Source organism: Gopherus flavomarginatus, chromosome 10 (assembly GCF_025201925.1).
Source record: "Gopherus flavomarginatus isolate rGopFla2 chromosome 10, rGopFla2.mat.asm, whole genome shotgun sequence".
NCBI lineage: Eukaryota > Metazoa > Chordata > Testudines > Testudinidae > Gopherus > Gopherus flavomarginatus.
In genome coordinates, this window is record NC_066626.1 from 22472224 (window position 1) to 22489010 (window position 16787).

Genomic DNA, 16787 nt, shown 5'->3' on the forward strand with positions numbered 1-16787 from the left:
CTCCAGTCCCAGATTAGGGACACTCAGATCAGGGTTTGCATCTCTGATCATCTTGACTAATAGCCATTGATGAATCTACACCCTCTGAAACTTGTTCAGTAAAACCAGTCATTGTTAAGATTCATGTGTAGTGGAGCACTCTGTATCTAAAAATACCTAGGATCTTTAATAATGATAATCATTACTTGCCACAGTGTTGTGAGGTGAGAATTCCTGCCTACATGAGAACTGAAGGTGAAAAGTGTGAAATATCTGAAATGTCTGTTAAAATTAGAAAATATGAATTGAAAGTTGGTACTGGAGATCAGTGTGTATTTTTTTTTGTGATTAGCAAAAGTCTATTTCCCACCCCCATCCCTCCCAATGTCTTCAAGATTGCGTCACAAAATATCAAACATTTTAAATTGCTTTAGTTCCATCAAAGAAGGTAGGGCCAGTGTGATATCAAGCAGTGGTAACATGCTAGCTTAAACTCCTATTCCCAAAGAGACTACAAGGTATGGTAGTAACATTTTTGCTCCAACAATCCAGGCATCATTATTGCTTGCAAGGCTGATAGTTGTTTCTACTACAAATCAAATTCTGTCCCAGTATGAGTCATATCTGCTTACAAGTTAATAGGAATTTCTTCCATTTACACAAATGTTGAATTTGGCCTAAAGTTTCAGATTAAATCTAGGAGAATAGCTGATTAGAGTTTAGTATAAGCGGCTTCTAATACAGAAGTATTTCTTAATAAGGTATATCCAGTCAAATAACTGCTTTAGTATTAATGGTTTCAGGAGATAATCATCACATTTTTCTTCTCAGGAAGATGCTCACAAAGTTGTTACCCTGTGCTTGTCTCTGGTATAAATAAAAAGCCTTTCTTTGAAGTTCTTTCATCTAGTTGCTGGACAAAGAAAACTATTGCACCTAACTGCAGTTTCATATTTGAGTAACAACTTTTAAAGATTGAGCAGTCCTACTCATCACCTAGTGTGAAGAGCAGAGGAATAGGAGGACAGTTTAAGTGTTCAGTCTGTTTAAATTGAGTGTTTAGCTGTGTGACACATTAAGTATTAATTGCAGATTTTGCACCAGAGATAAGAAAACAGAGTATGACTTAGGCATCATTCATAAGACTGCTAATGAGTTCCTATTCTTTCAAAGTCCTTACTGCTTCAGCCACTACAGATGGTAAAGTGATGGATTTATGGGAGCACAATATTTATAGAAAGGTTCAGGTTTCCTAAGTGAACAGAGTGAAAGCACTCTCAGCAGTTATCAATGTTCATCATGTCCCAGGAACAGTCTGAAGAGGTCTAACTTGTAGTAGGAAGCAAAGGAAATCTGATAGAAATGAACAACTTTGGTGAGTAGTTAGTGGTGTTTGAAAATCATAAAGGTGTCTTTTGTAGAGCAGCATAAATGGGCTCGCTCTGAAAGTGACTTGAAACCACATTTTATGCATCTTAAAGGCAAACAATTTTTTAAATGTTTGAGAGTACAATATTCAGATCAGAAAGTGTCCTAAAAGAATGGTGCATCCATTGTTCCTAAAAGTCAGTGAATAAGGCCCTGTGGAGCCAGGAGCTTTGGCCAGTAAAGTCTGGGAGTACAAGATCAGTCACCATCATGAGATGACTGTGGCCATGGATAAACTTAATATATTTACACCCTGCCCTCCACAAAAAACCCTCCCCAACCCTGTAACAACAAAAAGACTCAAACCTAATTTAAGAACTGGCCTTACTAAAATCTCATCCTAGAAGCTGAAAAGTGAAGTTGAACAGAGTAAGTCAGAAGACAGAAATCCAAATACTACAGTGTTACTAATACTCTTAAGCAGATCTGTTGCTAAACAAAGTTCTGTGATTCTAAAATCTGTGTCAATTTGGAATCTGTCATATCACTTTGCCAGTGGAGCTCATAGTGTTAGGGATCTGCGGAGTTCAATGTAGTGAAAATAAGTGATAGTTTATGTATGAGATGTTTGGTCTTGTCAACTTTCAGATTACTATGCTGAAATCCCCCCCCCCAAAAAAAAAAACAAAGAAAACCCAAACCCACCTCCATCTGCTACCTAGACTATTAAAAAATTAAAGCAACTTCACCCCAACAGGCTTGGAAAAGCAAAAACCAGGCACAGTGGGAGGGACCTGGGGGAGAAAATAAAACTCCCCTCCACTTCCATTAGGAAAGCTATTTAAAAGTGGCTCATTTTCCCCCAGTGACCATTAGAAGAGTTTCAATTTTTACTTGACCAAGAAACACCGTAAAACATTAGTCAAACTACATCTTAGCAAGGAGGTGGCACTTTTCAGTCATAGATCTCAGTGTGTAAGGGGTGGGAAAGTATGATCTCCCCCATTTTACAGTCAAGGGGAGATCCAGGGATAAACATTAGGCATGGGAGTTCAGGGAGGGCAAACATTTAAAGCAATAGCCTGAAAAAACCTGGATCTTTCTTCTATCATTAGAAGTCACATTACATCAGAAACAATACTTTGGAACCTTGAATTTCAGATCCTGTGTGTATTCATCCCCTTTACCTCCCTCCCACCCCAAAAAACAGGGCCTAATTGGAGGGGGGGGGAGCTTGTTTTCTCTCTCTCTCCTCCCCTCCAATATACAGAAAACATAAAACTAGTCTAGAGAAAGAAACTTTTGTATTTTAAAAAAACAAAACCAATTTATTTAGTGATCTGTACATGTGATGAAGTGTGGCCTCATTTGGGCCTTCCAAAACTAAACAAAAAAATCAAGTAAAAATGTATAAATACATATATATTTTCTTACAAAATGTGACATTTACAAAATGTACATACTGCACTTGTCTTACAGTTTTTCATGTGCACATCATAAAAGACCAAACAAATCCTGTGAATTTGGGATCAAATGTACTGGAGGATTTGACTGATGGGATATTTCCTACTCCCCCAACCCCAACCTACTGTATTGCCCACTAGACAAAAGCACTCTGTTCTCTTCACCCTGAACAGTTTTTAAAATTTCATTTCAGATATCTGCTTTTTATTATAAGCAGCAGTTACAGACTTGGGGGGGTTGAGTTAGGGGGCAGGGCTTGTTAAAAATCCTTAATTCCCTGATTATTCTTTAGGCAAAAATAAAAAACTCTTTAGATCATAAAGCTAAAAAGTAGTATTTCAGAAATAAAAATATGAAAGTCAACCTATAATTTAACACATAAATGTAACATGATTAAAGAGTTTGAAAGAAGTCACTGGTCACGTATCACAAGGAATATGAACAACTGTGAAGTTTAATTTCTCCTTATTCAGTTTCCCTTCTCTGACAACGTTTCAGATATGATCACTGGGAACTTAAGTCTTTGCACTTCTGTTCAGAAAGTACCTAAACAAAGGTGACCAGTTCCATCTTAAACAACACTGCACCATTATTAGTTATAGTGCTGTTTAGGGAATCAGAGGACAAGGCAAATTGGCACTTCGTGGTCTCAACTATTCCCTCCCATCCAGTCACTTTGCTTTTTCAGTACACCCTAGAGCAATCCAAACATAAACAGCAAAGAAATAAGGCTTATGGGAAGGAAGAGAAAAATTGTGTACACTTATCTTACATATCTGAATGCAGCCTGTTTTGTCAGGTGTTCTGAATTAAGCCTGTTTCACAAGCAGTCTGGCATTTCTTTTAGCTAGAACAGAAACTCATATTGAACAGTGTAGGAAAACATCCTGCCGTCTCCTTTTTCATAAAAAGAATGTTTATCGACCTGTTCTAGTCACATCCAAGGTTGAATTTTAACGACTTTTTTGTTAGTTTGCCCATAAAAACCAGTCTCATGCTTATACCTTTCCACAGAGAAAAACACTTTTGTTTCCTCTTTGTTTCCTATAACAAAGGCAGGGGTGGGGTGGGGGAATGTTTGGCAAGGTCTATCTTTTTAGGGTATTGAATAGCAACTCCCTCCTTCTAAACAACAAGGTTCCCTCCACTCCAGTTAGGATTCTCTTTGACGAGTGATGGTTAGATATAAAAGCAACCCCCTCTATATGACAGAATATGGGACGCTAAACAGCACGTGATTATAACTGGGAGCTTCTTTTAAAATACTCACGTGATGACTCTGGGTTTGAATGAGAAGACAGTAAAATAGAATTCAGGAAATTAAGCCGATATCGGCTGCAGTATGACCCCACCGAAGTAAACTATGATTGGACCAGTTCTTGACTCAAAGTTTCATTGGCCCACACTTTTACACCGGTCACAGCATAGCGGATCCAGCTGAACCTTTGCGCAGACACTACAGTAATTATTTTTTAGAAAGGGAACTTCTTGCAGGGAAAGCGCTCCCCACCAGCAGTCTGAGAAGGGTCCTTAGTCTGTGCTTTTCAATTTGGTTGGCAAGAAAGCCACTAAGCCACAGTCTGAGGATTTTGTCTTCGGCCAGGCAGAGTTGTGAGACCCCAGGCAGCCCTCTCCCAGTCCTTTGAGGGTCACTCTGGTGTTTGCGTGGCTTTTCCAGGAGCAGCAGCAGCCAGCATCAGGGAAGAGGAGCAAGGTCTCATCATACTGCTGTCTCCCCTTTGCTGCCACTGCTGAGTCTATGGTAGAAGCGCCGCCAGGACTGAAGGGTTTTGCCGGACCAGATCCAGAAGCCGGTGGTGATGCCTACGATCATAGTCATGAGATACTTGATCATGAAGACGGTGAAATCCGGGCTCATGGGGGCGAAGTGGCCGGGGCAGGGCACGGCGTAGCTCTTGCAGGTCTGCAGCAGCCAAGTCTTTTCCCAGGTCTCGCGGAAGGCCTGCTCGTAGAAGTAGCAGGCCAAGACGATGGTGGCGGGCACGGTGTACAGCACGCTGAAGACCCCGATCCTCACCATCAACTTCTCCAGCTTCTCCGTCTTGCTGCCGTCGTGCTTCATGATGGTGCGGATGCGGAAGAGGGAGACGAAGCCGGCCAGCAGGAAGGAGGTGCCGATGAAGAGGTAGATGAAGAGCGGGGCCAGCACGAAGCCCCGCAGCGAGTCCACGCTGGAGAGGCCCACGTAGCAGACCCCGCTCAGCACGTCCCCGTCCACCTGCCCCATGGCCAGGATGGTGATGGTCTTGACGGCCGGCACGGCCCAGGCGGCCAGGTGGAAGTACTGCGAGTTGGCCTCGATAGCCTCGTGGCCCCACTTCATGCCGGCGGCCAGGAACCAGGTGAGGGACAGGATCACCCACCAGATGGAGCTGGCCATGCCGAAGAAGTAGAGGATCATGAAGAGGATGGTGCAGCCTTCCTTCTTGGTGCCCTGCGCCACGGTGCGGTAGCCCTCCTCCGAAAAGCGCTCCACGCACACCGCCCGCTCCTCCAGCAGGAAGCCAGCCACGTGGGCCACGGCCACCATGAAGTAGCAGCCCGAGAGGAAGATGATGGGCCGCTCCGGGTAGCTGAAGCGCCCCATGTCCACCAAGTAGGTCATCACGGTGAAGAGGGTGGAGGCGCAGCACAGCACCGACCAGACGCCCACCCACAGCCGGGCGAAACGCACCTCCGCCTCCTTGAAGTACATCAGCCCGTGGGGGCGGCCGGGCTCGCAGGGCGCTCCGCAGTCCCGCTCCCCCAGGAAGCGGTAGCCCAGGTAAGGTGGCACCTGGAGCTGCCGGGGGCAGGAGAAGCCGAAGCCGGCGTGGGGCGGCGGCGGGGTGAGGAGGCCGGGCAGGTAAGGGGTCGGGTGGGCGGTGGGGCCGCCGGCCCCTGTCCCTGCTCGGCTGGGGGCCTCCGAGGTGTTCTGTCCCACGCAGATCTCGCCTGCGCCGTGCACGGGGAAGTTCTCGCAGCGCAGGCGCTCGGGCCACTGGAAGCCGAACTTGTTCATGAGCGCCTCGCAGCCCTGGCGGGCCCGCTCGCACAGGGAGCGACAGGGCGGGATGGCCTGCTCCAGCACCGTGCACACCGGCGCGTACATGGAGCACAGGAAGAACTTGAGCTCGGCCGAGCACTGCACCTTGACCAGCGGGTAGAACTGGTGCACCTCCAGCCCGGCGTCCTCCTGGTTGGTGTGGCCCAGCAGGTTGGGCAGGATGGTCTGGTTGTAGGCGATGTCGGTGCACAGCGGGATGGAGATGGGCTGGCAGAAGCCGTGGTCCGGCACCGAGATGCCCTTCTCCCCGTGGTACTGCTGGGCCGCCGAGCCCGCAGGCATCCCGACCAGAGCGCCCAGGAGGGCGGCCAGGCCCAGAGAGGCAGCCGCTGCAGCCCACATCACCGCGGCAGATGGAGAGAGCGGAGGCGCGGGGAGCCCTTCAGAGCCGAGCGGCGGGCTGCGGCAGGTACATCAGGGGCCCCGAGGAGCCAGCGGGGGAGGCTCACGCGGAGACGGGTGGAGGAGGAGGTGCGCACGGATCGCTGCTAAACCAGCTCTGTGAGCCCTGGCCAGGCGCTGGAGAATCCTCGTTCAGTCCCAGCCTCAAGTCTGCCGTCTTCCCTGGGCGCAGCGAGTCTGTCCCCACCGCCCAGCCCCGGCCAGGCAGAGTCGCCCCACGCGCGAAGTTTCCTGAGATGCCTGGAGTAGGAGGAGGTAAACAAAACACCCGGAAACCTAGGCAAAGTCTTTCTCCAGTTCCGCAGAAAATCCCGTGGCGGCGGCAAGTCGCTGGCTCCGCTCCCCGCCTAGCTGCTCAGCCCTAAAGCCTGGGATTTAGGTTACAGTTAAACGGATTATTACTTCGCCCGACTGATCCGTGTATTTTACTGGGGGGCTTAAATAACTTTTAAAATCCAATTACTGCGCGATCCTCCCTCCGGCTCCGACATTTCCGCTTGGAGCTCCTAATCAGTTGGCAGTGCCGCCGAAACGCGCCTTCGCCCCGCTCGGCAGCGGGCAGAGTCCGAGGCGAGGATACAGCAGCTACTGGAACCTCTCCTCTGGCGAGCGACTCCTGTCCTGTAGCACACAAAAAAAGATACATATATGTCTGAGGATTCCACGGAGCCCCGCCCCCTCCCCATTCACAAACCACACAGCAGGCGGGGTTCTATACCTCAGCTCCTGCCAATTGCAGCATCTGTTGCCTCCACAGCTCTGATTAGAATTGGTTAGAACTGATGAAAGGGGCGTGGGGAAGAGGGAGAGCGAGGAGGAGCCTGGACTGCGATGGGAGGGATCTCTCAGTTGAAAAGTTGAGAAAAACTTTTCCCCCACCTGTTAAGGGGGCATGGGGTAGTGTCGAAGGCGGGTCGGGTGTGGGAGAACTGTGTCTGAAAAGATCTGCCTTTCCCCCTCCCTGAAACAATTTTTTTTTTCTGTGCGAATACCAGGCGCCCTCAGCAAATTCCGTCTGGCAGGCCATGTCTACATCTAAAGTTTTGCAGCGCTGGTTGTTACAGCTGTATTAGTACAGCTGTATAGGGCCAGCGCTGCAGAGTGGCCACATTTACAGCAACCAGCGCTGCAAGTGGTGTTAGATGTGGCCACACTGCAGCGCTGTTGGGCGGCTTCAAGGGGGGTTCCGGGAACGCGAGAGCAAACCGGGAAAGGAGACCCGCTTCGCCGCGGTTTGCTCTCTCGTTCCCGGAGCCACCCAGCAAACCGCAGGGAAGGAGACCTGCTTGCTCTGGGCTCCGGGAACGAGAGAGCAAACCGGGAAAGGAGACCCGCTTCGCCGCGGTTTGCTCTCTCGTTCCCGGAGCCACCCAGCAAACCGCAGGGAAGGAGTCCTGCTTGCTCTGGGCTCCGGGAACGAGAGAGCAAACCGGGAAAGGAGACCCGCTTCGCCGCGGTTTGCTCTCTCGTTCCCGGAGCCACCCAGCAAACCGCAGGGAAGGAGACCTGCTTGCTCTGGGCTCCGGGAACGCGAGAGCAAACCGGGAAAGGAGACCCGCTTCGCCGCGGTTTGCTCTCTCGTTCCCGGAGCCACCCAGCAAACCGCAGGGAAGGAGATCTGCTTGCTCTGGGCTCCGGGAACGAGAGAGCAAACCGGGAAAGGAGACCCGCTTCGCCGCGGTTTGCTCTCTCGTTCCCGGAGCCACCCAGCAAACCGCAGGGAAGGAGACCTGCTTGCTCTGGGCTCCGGGAACGCGAGAGCAAACCGGGAAAGGAGACCCGCTTCGCCGCGGTTTGCTCTCTCGTTCCCGGAGCCACCCAGCAAACCGCAGGGAAGGAGACCTGCTTGCTCGGGGTTCCGGGAACGAGAGAGCAAACCGGGAAAGGAGACCCGCTTCGCCGCGGTTTGCTCTCTCGTTCCCGGAGCCACCCAGCAAACCGCAGGGAAGGAGACCTGCTTGCTCGGGGTTCCGGGAACGAGAGAGCAAACCGGGAAAGGAGACCCGCTTCGCCGCGGTTTGCTCTCTCGTTCCCGGAGCCACCCAGCAAACCGCAGGGAAGGAGACCTGCTTGCTCTGGGCTCCGGGAACGAGAGAGCAAACCGGGAAAGGAGACCAGCTTGATTACCAGAGGCTTCCTCCTTCCACGGAGGTCAAGAAAAGCGCTGGTAAGTGTCTACATTGGATTACCAGCGCTGGATCACCAGCGCTGGATCCTCTACACCCGAGACAAAACGGGAGTACGGCCAGCGCTGCAAACAGGGAGTTGCAGCGCTGGTGGTGCCCTGCAGATGTGTACACCTTCAAAGTTGCAGCGCTGTAACTCCCTCACCAGCGCTGCAACTTTCTGATGTAGACAAGCCCTGGGATTGCTGAGCTGGAAGGTTGAGTAGGAGAAAGATTCAGAGATTGTGCTCAGGGTGGCTTTAATAAACTAAAATTAAGTAATGTTTGCACAGGCTTTGAAAATGTAAACGAGCTAAACAAATGCCAAGAATTATTAAAATGGAAAAACAAGCAACATCCTCTTCACATCAACAGAGTAAATGGGTGACTTTGTTGGGATTTGTAATATGTGTGATTCTTTATTTTTTTATGGGGGATCAGATTTATCACTACATAAAGCTTTATTCTTGCTGGCAAAATAAATGAATTTGTGATGGGACTATAATCTTTAGATAGATTTTTAAAGCATTTTTTAAAAGCTTTTGTTATAGACCACTGAGAAATTTAAAATTACATTCATAATCTTGATACAAAGTCTCCACCATAACAATCTTGTATGCTGAGATCATATATAAAACCCCACATTTTACTTTCAACTTTAATTTTCCTTAAGATCCTTTATTCTTTTAAAGTTTCTCTATGAAAATGTATACCTGGCCCCTCAGAAAAAGGTGAACCTCATATCTTAGGACATAGACATCAGTAAAGGGTTGGGAGTATCTGCAAAATTAGACTAATTTATGGACAAAGGCTCGAATGTGGCTTTTGCAGCCACATCTATGTTTAAGGTGTACCATCTGAGCAACAGTTGCTGGAGGCATCCTGCCTCTGGAGTATAGAGGCAAGCAGAATTTCTTTGCTTGATACTCATGAAAAAACCCTATTATACCCTTTAAAGAATAAACTGTGTTTGCTTTCCTTTTGCAAAGGCCATTGAGCACCATTAAATGACAAAAGGGAGTGGGCCCTAGTCATGCTCCGCTCATCCCAGCCACATCCTCCTTTGGAGAGTGGTCTGTGGAGCTCCGCCAACCATGCTAGTACATTCTCAACCTCTTGCATTAAGGAGACCAACTGTGTTCTCAGTAACAGTAGTGTAAGTCTAGACTAAATCCTGATGTTGTTACTTGGGATTTACACTGGCGTCAGAGAGCAGAATTGAGCAAGGAACTCACACTGACATTCTGACTAATCTGTGTGGATGTACTTTGTGGGGAAAATTGTTTCCTACACTTACATACCGCTCTTTAGAGCAGCTACAGAGTAGCCCAGTGTTAATAACACATTGGAAAATTCTACCTTTGTTAACGTTGGATACAAAAATTAGATACAGTAATGAATGGGCATTCTACTAAGTATTTAGTTCTCTTAAAGTATACTTTAAAAAACCAAACCACTGTACTCTCAAAAATACACGGAGTGGCATGATTCAGCTCATTTCATAATTGCAGGACCAGTTTCTGGAAAAGAATCCCATCATTCCTTTATTTTCAATTACAAAAGTTTGAGGCCATCCCAGAGAACCTTTTCTTCTTCCATCTGGTATGGTTTATTTCCTTTCATACATCCACTAAGCAAACATGATTTTCCAATGTCTAACTTACATTTGTTCCCCCAGTAAAAACGATATAGGTTTGCCTACAGTATCACTTGCCCCTTTGCCATTAATTCCATTTTAAAAGATTACTATTTCACTTTTTGCCATCCTAGCTTTCTTTAATACTTCGAGCTGCTGAGTTAGTTTTCTTTAAAACTTGCCCTAAAACTTTCATTTTCTCTCTAGATTATGACTGCTTCATCTGCAAAGCATTGTGTGATATTGTCTATGAAGAATGTTATATGAAAATAAATGCTTCACTATCAGTCAGTGACAATGCAGAGAAAGAAACTAAGGTAGACTTTCTGCCCCCTGCTTTGCCCATTCTGATTTCTGGATGTAAGGAATCAGGGATTCACAGCTGGTGAAATGATGTTGCAGGAGATCCTCTTTTCGTACAGAACTAGGTTTCAGCAATATAGAAAGTGTGACTGAAACCAATGAGACCAAGAAACTTCAAAATTGATTTGTAGATCATGTGGCAGATTACATCATGGGCTAATCAGAACGCCCTATTGCAGTTCCCCACAATGGGACAAATTAAGCATGCAGGGCCAAATTCAACCCTAGGGTAAGCAGCTATAGGTTCACTGAATTCAGAGGAGCTGTACCCATTGACACCACAGCTGTAAGTATGACCCAAATATTTATTTTCACTTTGAAGTGTTGCATTTTTGTTTCAGACATACGTTTGTGGTTCTTTACAAAAAATAATATTTTAATGCTTTACATTTTTAGGGTGGTGGGAAATGGGAGACTCAACCCTCAACTTTCCTATTGAAACCCTGAGGCTCTCCTAGTTTTTCATTGCTTAACAGCCCCTTCATTAGGCCATTGGTCCAACCCATCATAGAATTTATGAGAAATGACATGGAAGACTCTGATGCTCTACACAGTATAGTCATACACTTTATACAATATTTTATAATACTGTATTGAAAGATGCTTGAGTCCAATAATAAGAATGGCCATACTGGGTCAGACTAAAGGTCCATCTGGCCCAGTATCCTGTCTTCCAACAGTGGCCAATGCCAGGTGCCCCACAGAGAATGAACAGAACAGGTAAACATCATGTGACCCGATAGCAGAAAGAAGGTGAACTTGAAGAACAGGCAAGGAGGAAAGGGTGCCTTAATTAGTTCCTGAGGAGATCTGAAAAGAGAGAGAGCTGAGGAGGTGAAAGGATACTGAAAAACTGTTCCAGATGGTAGAAATGTGCAACAGGAATCAGCTATCCCTTTAAGACTCAGAAGGGAAGTCTCTGAAGCATGTGCCATTCCAGATTTTCCCCTCCCCCCCCCCCCCCCCGAAAAACACAGACCCCAGGAACAAAGGAAACAACCACTGTAAGAGGGAAAGTGATCCCAGGGTGACAGTTTGAGGTCTGAGGATAACCCAGTCTGCGAACTTTGTTTAGAGCACGGGAACAGAGCCTTGAAGTGTTGGCAGTCTGTAGCTGCCTGATCCCCCTTCTCCTCAGCCAGCCAGCCTGAAAGAATCCTGAGGGCTAACTGTTGTATCTCACACCAGAGACCTTGAAGCATAAAATAAATTACCCAACATTACCATTTGGGATCTTTCAGAGTAAAAGAAATGGCCCCACCAGGGATAGCCCTTTCCACTCTTGCCAGGGAACACGAACATGTCAACAGCATGTCCTGATCCACAGCATCAAAGGCAGCTGATAGATCCAATAATACCTGCCTGGGAACCTGATCATTATCCACTCAGGTCAGAATCCTTACTGACAAATTCAATATTGCCATCCCCAAATGTTTAAAGATCATAAATCAGGCTCACCAAAAATCATGAGATTGGCTTTAAAATCATGAGCTTATGTAAATTTAATAGATTTTTATTTGCCTTCTGCTTTTTGAACCTTTAGGGTGCACTGGGGTCATATTTGGAAGCTTTCTCCATGTCCATGAGGGCTAGAAACTTACTTTTTCTTTAAGAATGAAGGCTGAAATCATCACATATCCACTTGACTCCAGGAGCTGGGACTTTAAGGAAAACAATAATTATCATGAGATTGGCAACACTGCCAGTTTCAAGGAATTCAGAGGCATTCAGCCCATTCCCTGTCCTGCTAGCTTTTTGTATCTTGGCTCTGGAACAGAGGTTACACAGGTTGTGGCATGCAGTTTTCTCAATACGTCCAGAATCTCCATATGACATTGGTTGAAACTCAAGCAGGAAATTCATAGCACTTGTCTCCCGAGATATTTCCCTGTCTTCATTGATACAGGCAGCTCAATCTAAATTTCACTAGCTTTAATCTGCAAAGCAACTTAAATTTTTGCACAACAGGAGGGATTCTCATCAGCAGCTGAGTGAAGGCAGCCAACATTAACCAGGTTGTCAGTCACCCAGAACAAATCTGTTGAACAGCAGGGGCATCATTTTCTATGGGTCAAGGGGGGCAGTCACACACATACCCCCAGCCTTGGTTCCTCCTCTGATTTTTTACAGGTCTATCTACTCCACTTTTTGTCATTCTCTACCCCTCCCCCCCCAACTTTGCAGAATGTAATCACATATGTTCTACATGCTGATGCAACTTTGTCTCCCCTCCCCCAATTATTTCCTCAAATGATGCCCCTGCTGAACACACAATGCTGCGAAACTACCCATTGCCACTGTGTAAGACTCCAGAAGATCTTTTTGATGCAATCACTCAACAGCTGCATATAATGCCTACCACTAGTGTTCTGTCTTTCCTGTCATATCATCTGTTGTATCTCAGCCATAAATCATGGTGACTGTGAGTCTGAAACTGAAATAGAGTAGTCCTTCTGCATCCTCATCAACCATTGAAGACAAGAGACAATCAACAGAGTGGTTTGTTGGCATTACATTACTCTCCCTCAGAACCCTATGAAAACACCTGAGTTCCATGAGCCTCTGAGGATAGCCCATCAAAACAGGACATTTGCCCCAGTAGGAGAGGGGCCCTTATCTCAAATTGTGGGAGGCATTGATTGGTCCCTAACACAGGAATAATATCCGTCTAATCTTTAGCACGAACAGCCAGTCTAGAGTGTGGTCAGATGTATGGATTGAACATACAACCACCAAGGTTAACCCATCACATACAGGGAGTGTTGCAGAGATGAAGAAATTCTAAGCCGTGAATCTCTCTCTTTATTTTTAGACATTTTTTTAAAAAAGTTTATTTCCCAAGTTAGGTTATGAAATGAAGAAAGGCACCCCCGTCTGATGTCTTTTCCTTTTGGTGCAAGGCCCCTTTTCAGCATTGTGCATTTCACTTTTGGTGTTTCTTATCTCATTCTGAACCCTTCACATAAAGGGGAAAAGCCCATCACTTAGTCACTTTGGAAGCCTCAGGATGAACATTTTGAGATTATCTGTTTTAAGAGTTCCAGTCATCACTGCCCTTTAAAATAACAAAGATCAAACAAGTAGCAAAGGTCTGTATTTCTGTCTTTCTTCATTCCCAATAGACAGCATCCTGCAGAAATTTGCTCTGTTCATTGGCTCCCACATGTTGTGTTTTTTCCTACTTAGTTTGCCAAAGCCCCAGATTTATCTAGATCAGCATTTGTCAAACTGGCCAGTCCCGCTGATCAACTCCAACTCCCCACCCCTGCCTCAACGCCTACCGCCAGTGCTTCCTGCGTGCTGCTGAACAACTGTTCCCCGGCATGCAGGAGGCGTTGGGAGAGGAGGAGAGGAGTGAGGACGGGGCGTGCTTGGGGGAGGGGGTAGAATCATGTCTGGAGCCGCCGGCCCTACTGATCAACTCTTCTTCCTCACTCCCAGTGCGTCCTGCACGCTGGGGAACAGCTGTTCAGTGGTGTGCAGGAGGGAGAGGGAGGAGCGGGCATAGGGTGTTCTTGGGGGAGGGGGCGGAAAGAGGTGGGGAACAGATGGGGCAGGGGTGGAGTGTGGCTGGGAAGAGGTGGGGTCGGAGTGGGGCTTTGGGGGAAGGGGTGGAGTGGGGGCTGGGGATGAGCGGGAGTGGCTTGGGAGTCCATGAAAAAATTTAAACCAAAATGTGGGTCCTCAGGTTGCTAAAGTTAGAACTGCTGATCTAGATTAATTCATTTTTTAGTGTGTTTCATTTAGCTAAATAACTTCTCTGTCATTTTTAACCTCAACATTTCTGAAGCATATTTGCATGTATGTTCATCCATGATCAGGCATGCTACAGAGCAGGGATGATCAGAATTGGTGATACCTGAGGCTATGTGGGCAGCTTGCCAGGAGGCTGTGTTGTGCCCCTAATTTGCATAATAAAAATAAAACAAATCCACAATTATAATATTTACTTTTATTTATATCGGCCTTGATAGACTAATCCCATAGCTTATTGTTCGAGTTTATCAAAGAGATCTGGTATTTATCTGGTGACACAGGACAGCATGATGCTTCTCAGGGGAAAAAAGACCATGCCCCTGCCTCCCAAGGAGCTTAATCTGAAGTTAGACTGAAGACATAACAAACTGATTGACAAAGAGCATATGGGAGGGCACAAATGACAAAAGGAGGGAGATATTGCTGCAGGGGATGTGGCTTCCCACAGTGAGAGAGGTAAACGCTGGTTGCAGGATGGATTTCTTAGATAATTGTTATCCTATGGAGTAATATTTCAAAGGATGCAGTAGAAGCTCCCTTGCCTGGCACATTTAAAATCAGCCTGGACAATTAAATATGCAAGAGGGAACAGTCCTGCATTGCTGAGGAGATGGACTAGCTGGCCTTAGAGATCTTTCGTCTCTGCATTCTGTGACTAAAATGTGGAGTTAATCTTCTCATCCTCAGTCAGCAGTTTGGTGAGAAAGTGACCATGAGCTGCATTTAACCCTTGGGTGATACTTTGGGCACCTCTGGCTTACAGCAAATTTTATCTGTTTAATAACCTGTATTGTTCTTAAGCTGCAGTGCTCTAGATGTCAAGCTTATGAAATAAAATGTAGAAGAGATTGTGTATTTCTTTAGCTGTGTGCATTATTGACAATACACGTGTTGTCTGGGATCCGTGGCATCGGTTTAGCATCCTGCTTTGATAGAATGATGTCACTGTGTATGATGACAAAAGGCTTCCGGTGACGATGAACAAAATGGGGTCCATGCCTGCAGTTCCCTTTCATCAAGGAGGAACATTCCTCACTGATCACCATGATGTAATTTAATCTCACAGGTTCCCATCTGACTCTTTGTTATGAAAGCAGCAAAGAATCCTGTGGCACCTTATAGACTAACAGATGTTTTGGAGCATGAGCTTTCGTGGGTGAATACCCACTTCGTCAAATGCATTCACCCACGAAAGCTCATGCTCCAAAACGTCTGTTAGTCTATAAGGTGCCACAGGATTCTTTGCTGCTTTTACAGATCCAGACTAACACGGCTACCCCTCTGATATTTGTTATGAAAGTCATCACTACAATCCATAAATGTTAAATTATCTCCTGCTCAGTTCCTAGGTTGGTGGAAACTTGAGTGTAGGCTCACCGTGCTTGCTATTAGGGTCAGTGTTGGAAAGAGGATGCTTTTTCCTCTTCCTTGCTGAATGAAGTAGACTATAGTCTGTTAGTCATAGGCGGCATCGCATCAGACACGAGGACGTATGCGGCACTATATTCATAAAGGCCAACAGATCAAGATGGCAGCATACATTTTATGATGTCTTTCAGTTTCTTCCACTTCTTCTTTCTTAGGCAGAATGTTGGGACAGTGCATGCTATTGTGCTGTTTATTCTGAAATCAACTGGAACTGTTCTCGTTCTGCACTCACAGATCCCACTGTGATTAATGTATTAAAAATCCCTAGATATGTACAACACGGGGCAGAGCGTGGCACATCGTTTGATGCTCTCTAAATACATTCTTAATAAGGGGGCCACTGGTCACTCTCTTCTTGCTGCATCTTGATACAGTCTGCTCCCAGCCCTGTTTAACTTTGTGTTTCAGTATCATCATTTATTTGATAACTTATTTTAAATCTTAGGGGTACTTTCTTTTGTGTTCAGACTAAATGCTCGAACCTGTCCCCATTTAAGTAAATGGAAGTTTCTCCACTGGCTTCATTGGGAGCAGGGTTGGACCTTTAATTAATCCTAGAGTCTTTGGGCCAAATCCTGCTCCCCTTAGGTGAGTACTGTAGTTAAGTTAGGTGAGAGTGTTTGCTTGGGTAAGGTGAGTGGGATTTGGCCCAAATAAAAGATGGCAAAGACCTATTAGATCATCTAGTCCTCTGAGAATTTCCTAGTGGCTTCTCTGGTCTAATTTTAAATGCTCCAAGCAATGGATCACACAGATCACACAACTGAGGTAATCAAACAAATGGTTTATCTTCGCTAGATTCAAACTTGCCAAAGTCTCCTGAAATACTTGTTTTCCAAAGCCTACCAAAGGAGAAAAGAAGAATTGTTATTTGATACAGAATTTGCCAGATGTCTTTTAAAGAAGCAGGGGAATCCTTAAGCCTTTGTTTACAAAATCCTCTCCCCTTTTCTCATCCATGCTTAAGTTACCAATCGCTACTACTACCCCCCTGTTTAGGGTAAAAGTTTCCTAACAGAGACTGTATTTCCAAAATTGGAGCCAACAGAAAAACAAACCTTTTAGTTCCTTTTATGGAGCCGTGCAGCATGGGGAAAGGGAACTGTTAGGAGCACAGAGCTAACAGAGGCACATACCTCCATGCAGTTGGCTATGGCTT

At 46.2% G+C, this 16787-nt stretch overlaps 1 protein-coding gene across 1 annotated transcript; it reads right to left on the minus strand.

Moving 5' to 3' along the window:
* Positions 1-2654: 2654 nt before the first annotated feature.
* On the minus strand, positions 2655-6316 carry FZD7 (frizzled class receptor 7). Its single transcript, XM_050969593.1, has one exon. The coding sequence runs from the start codon at positions 6218-6220 to the stop codon at positions 4532-4534; it is 1689 nt and encodes a 562-aa protein (XP_050825550.1). The 5' UTR covers positions 6221-6316; the 3' UTR covers positions 2655-4531.
* Positions 6317-16787: the final 10471 nt, after the last annotated feature.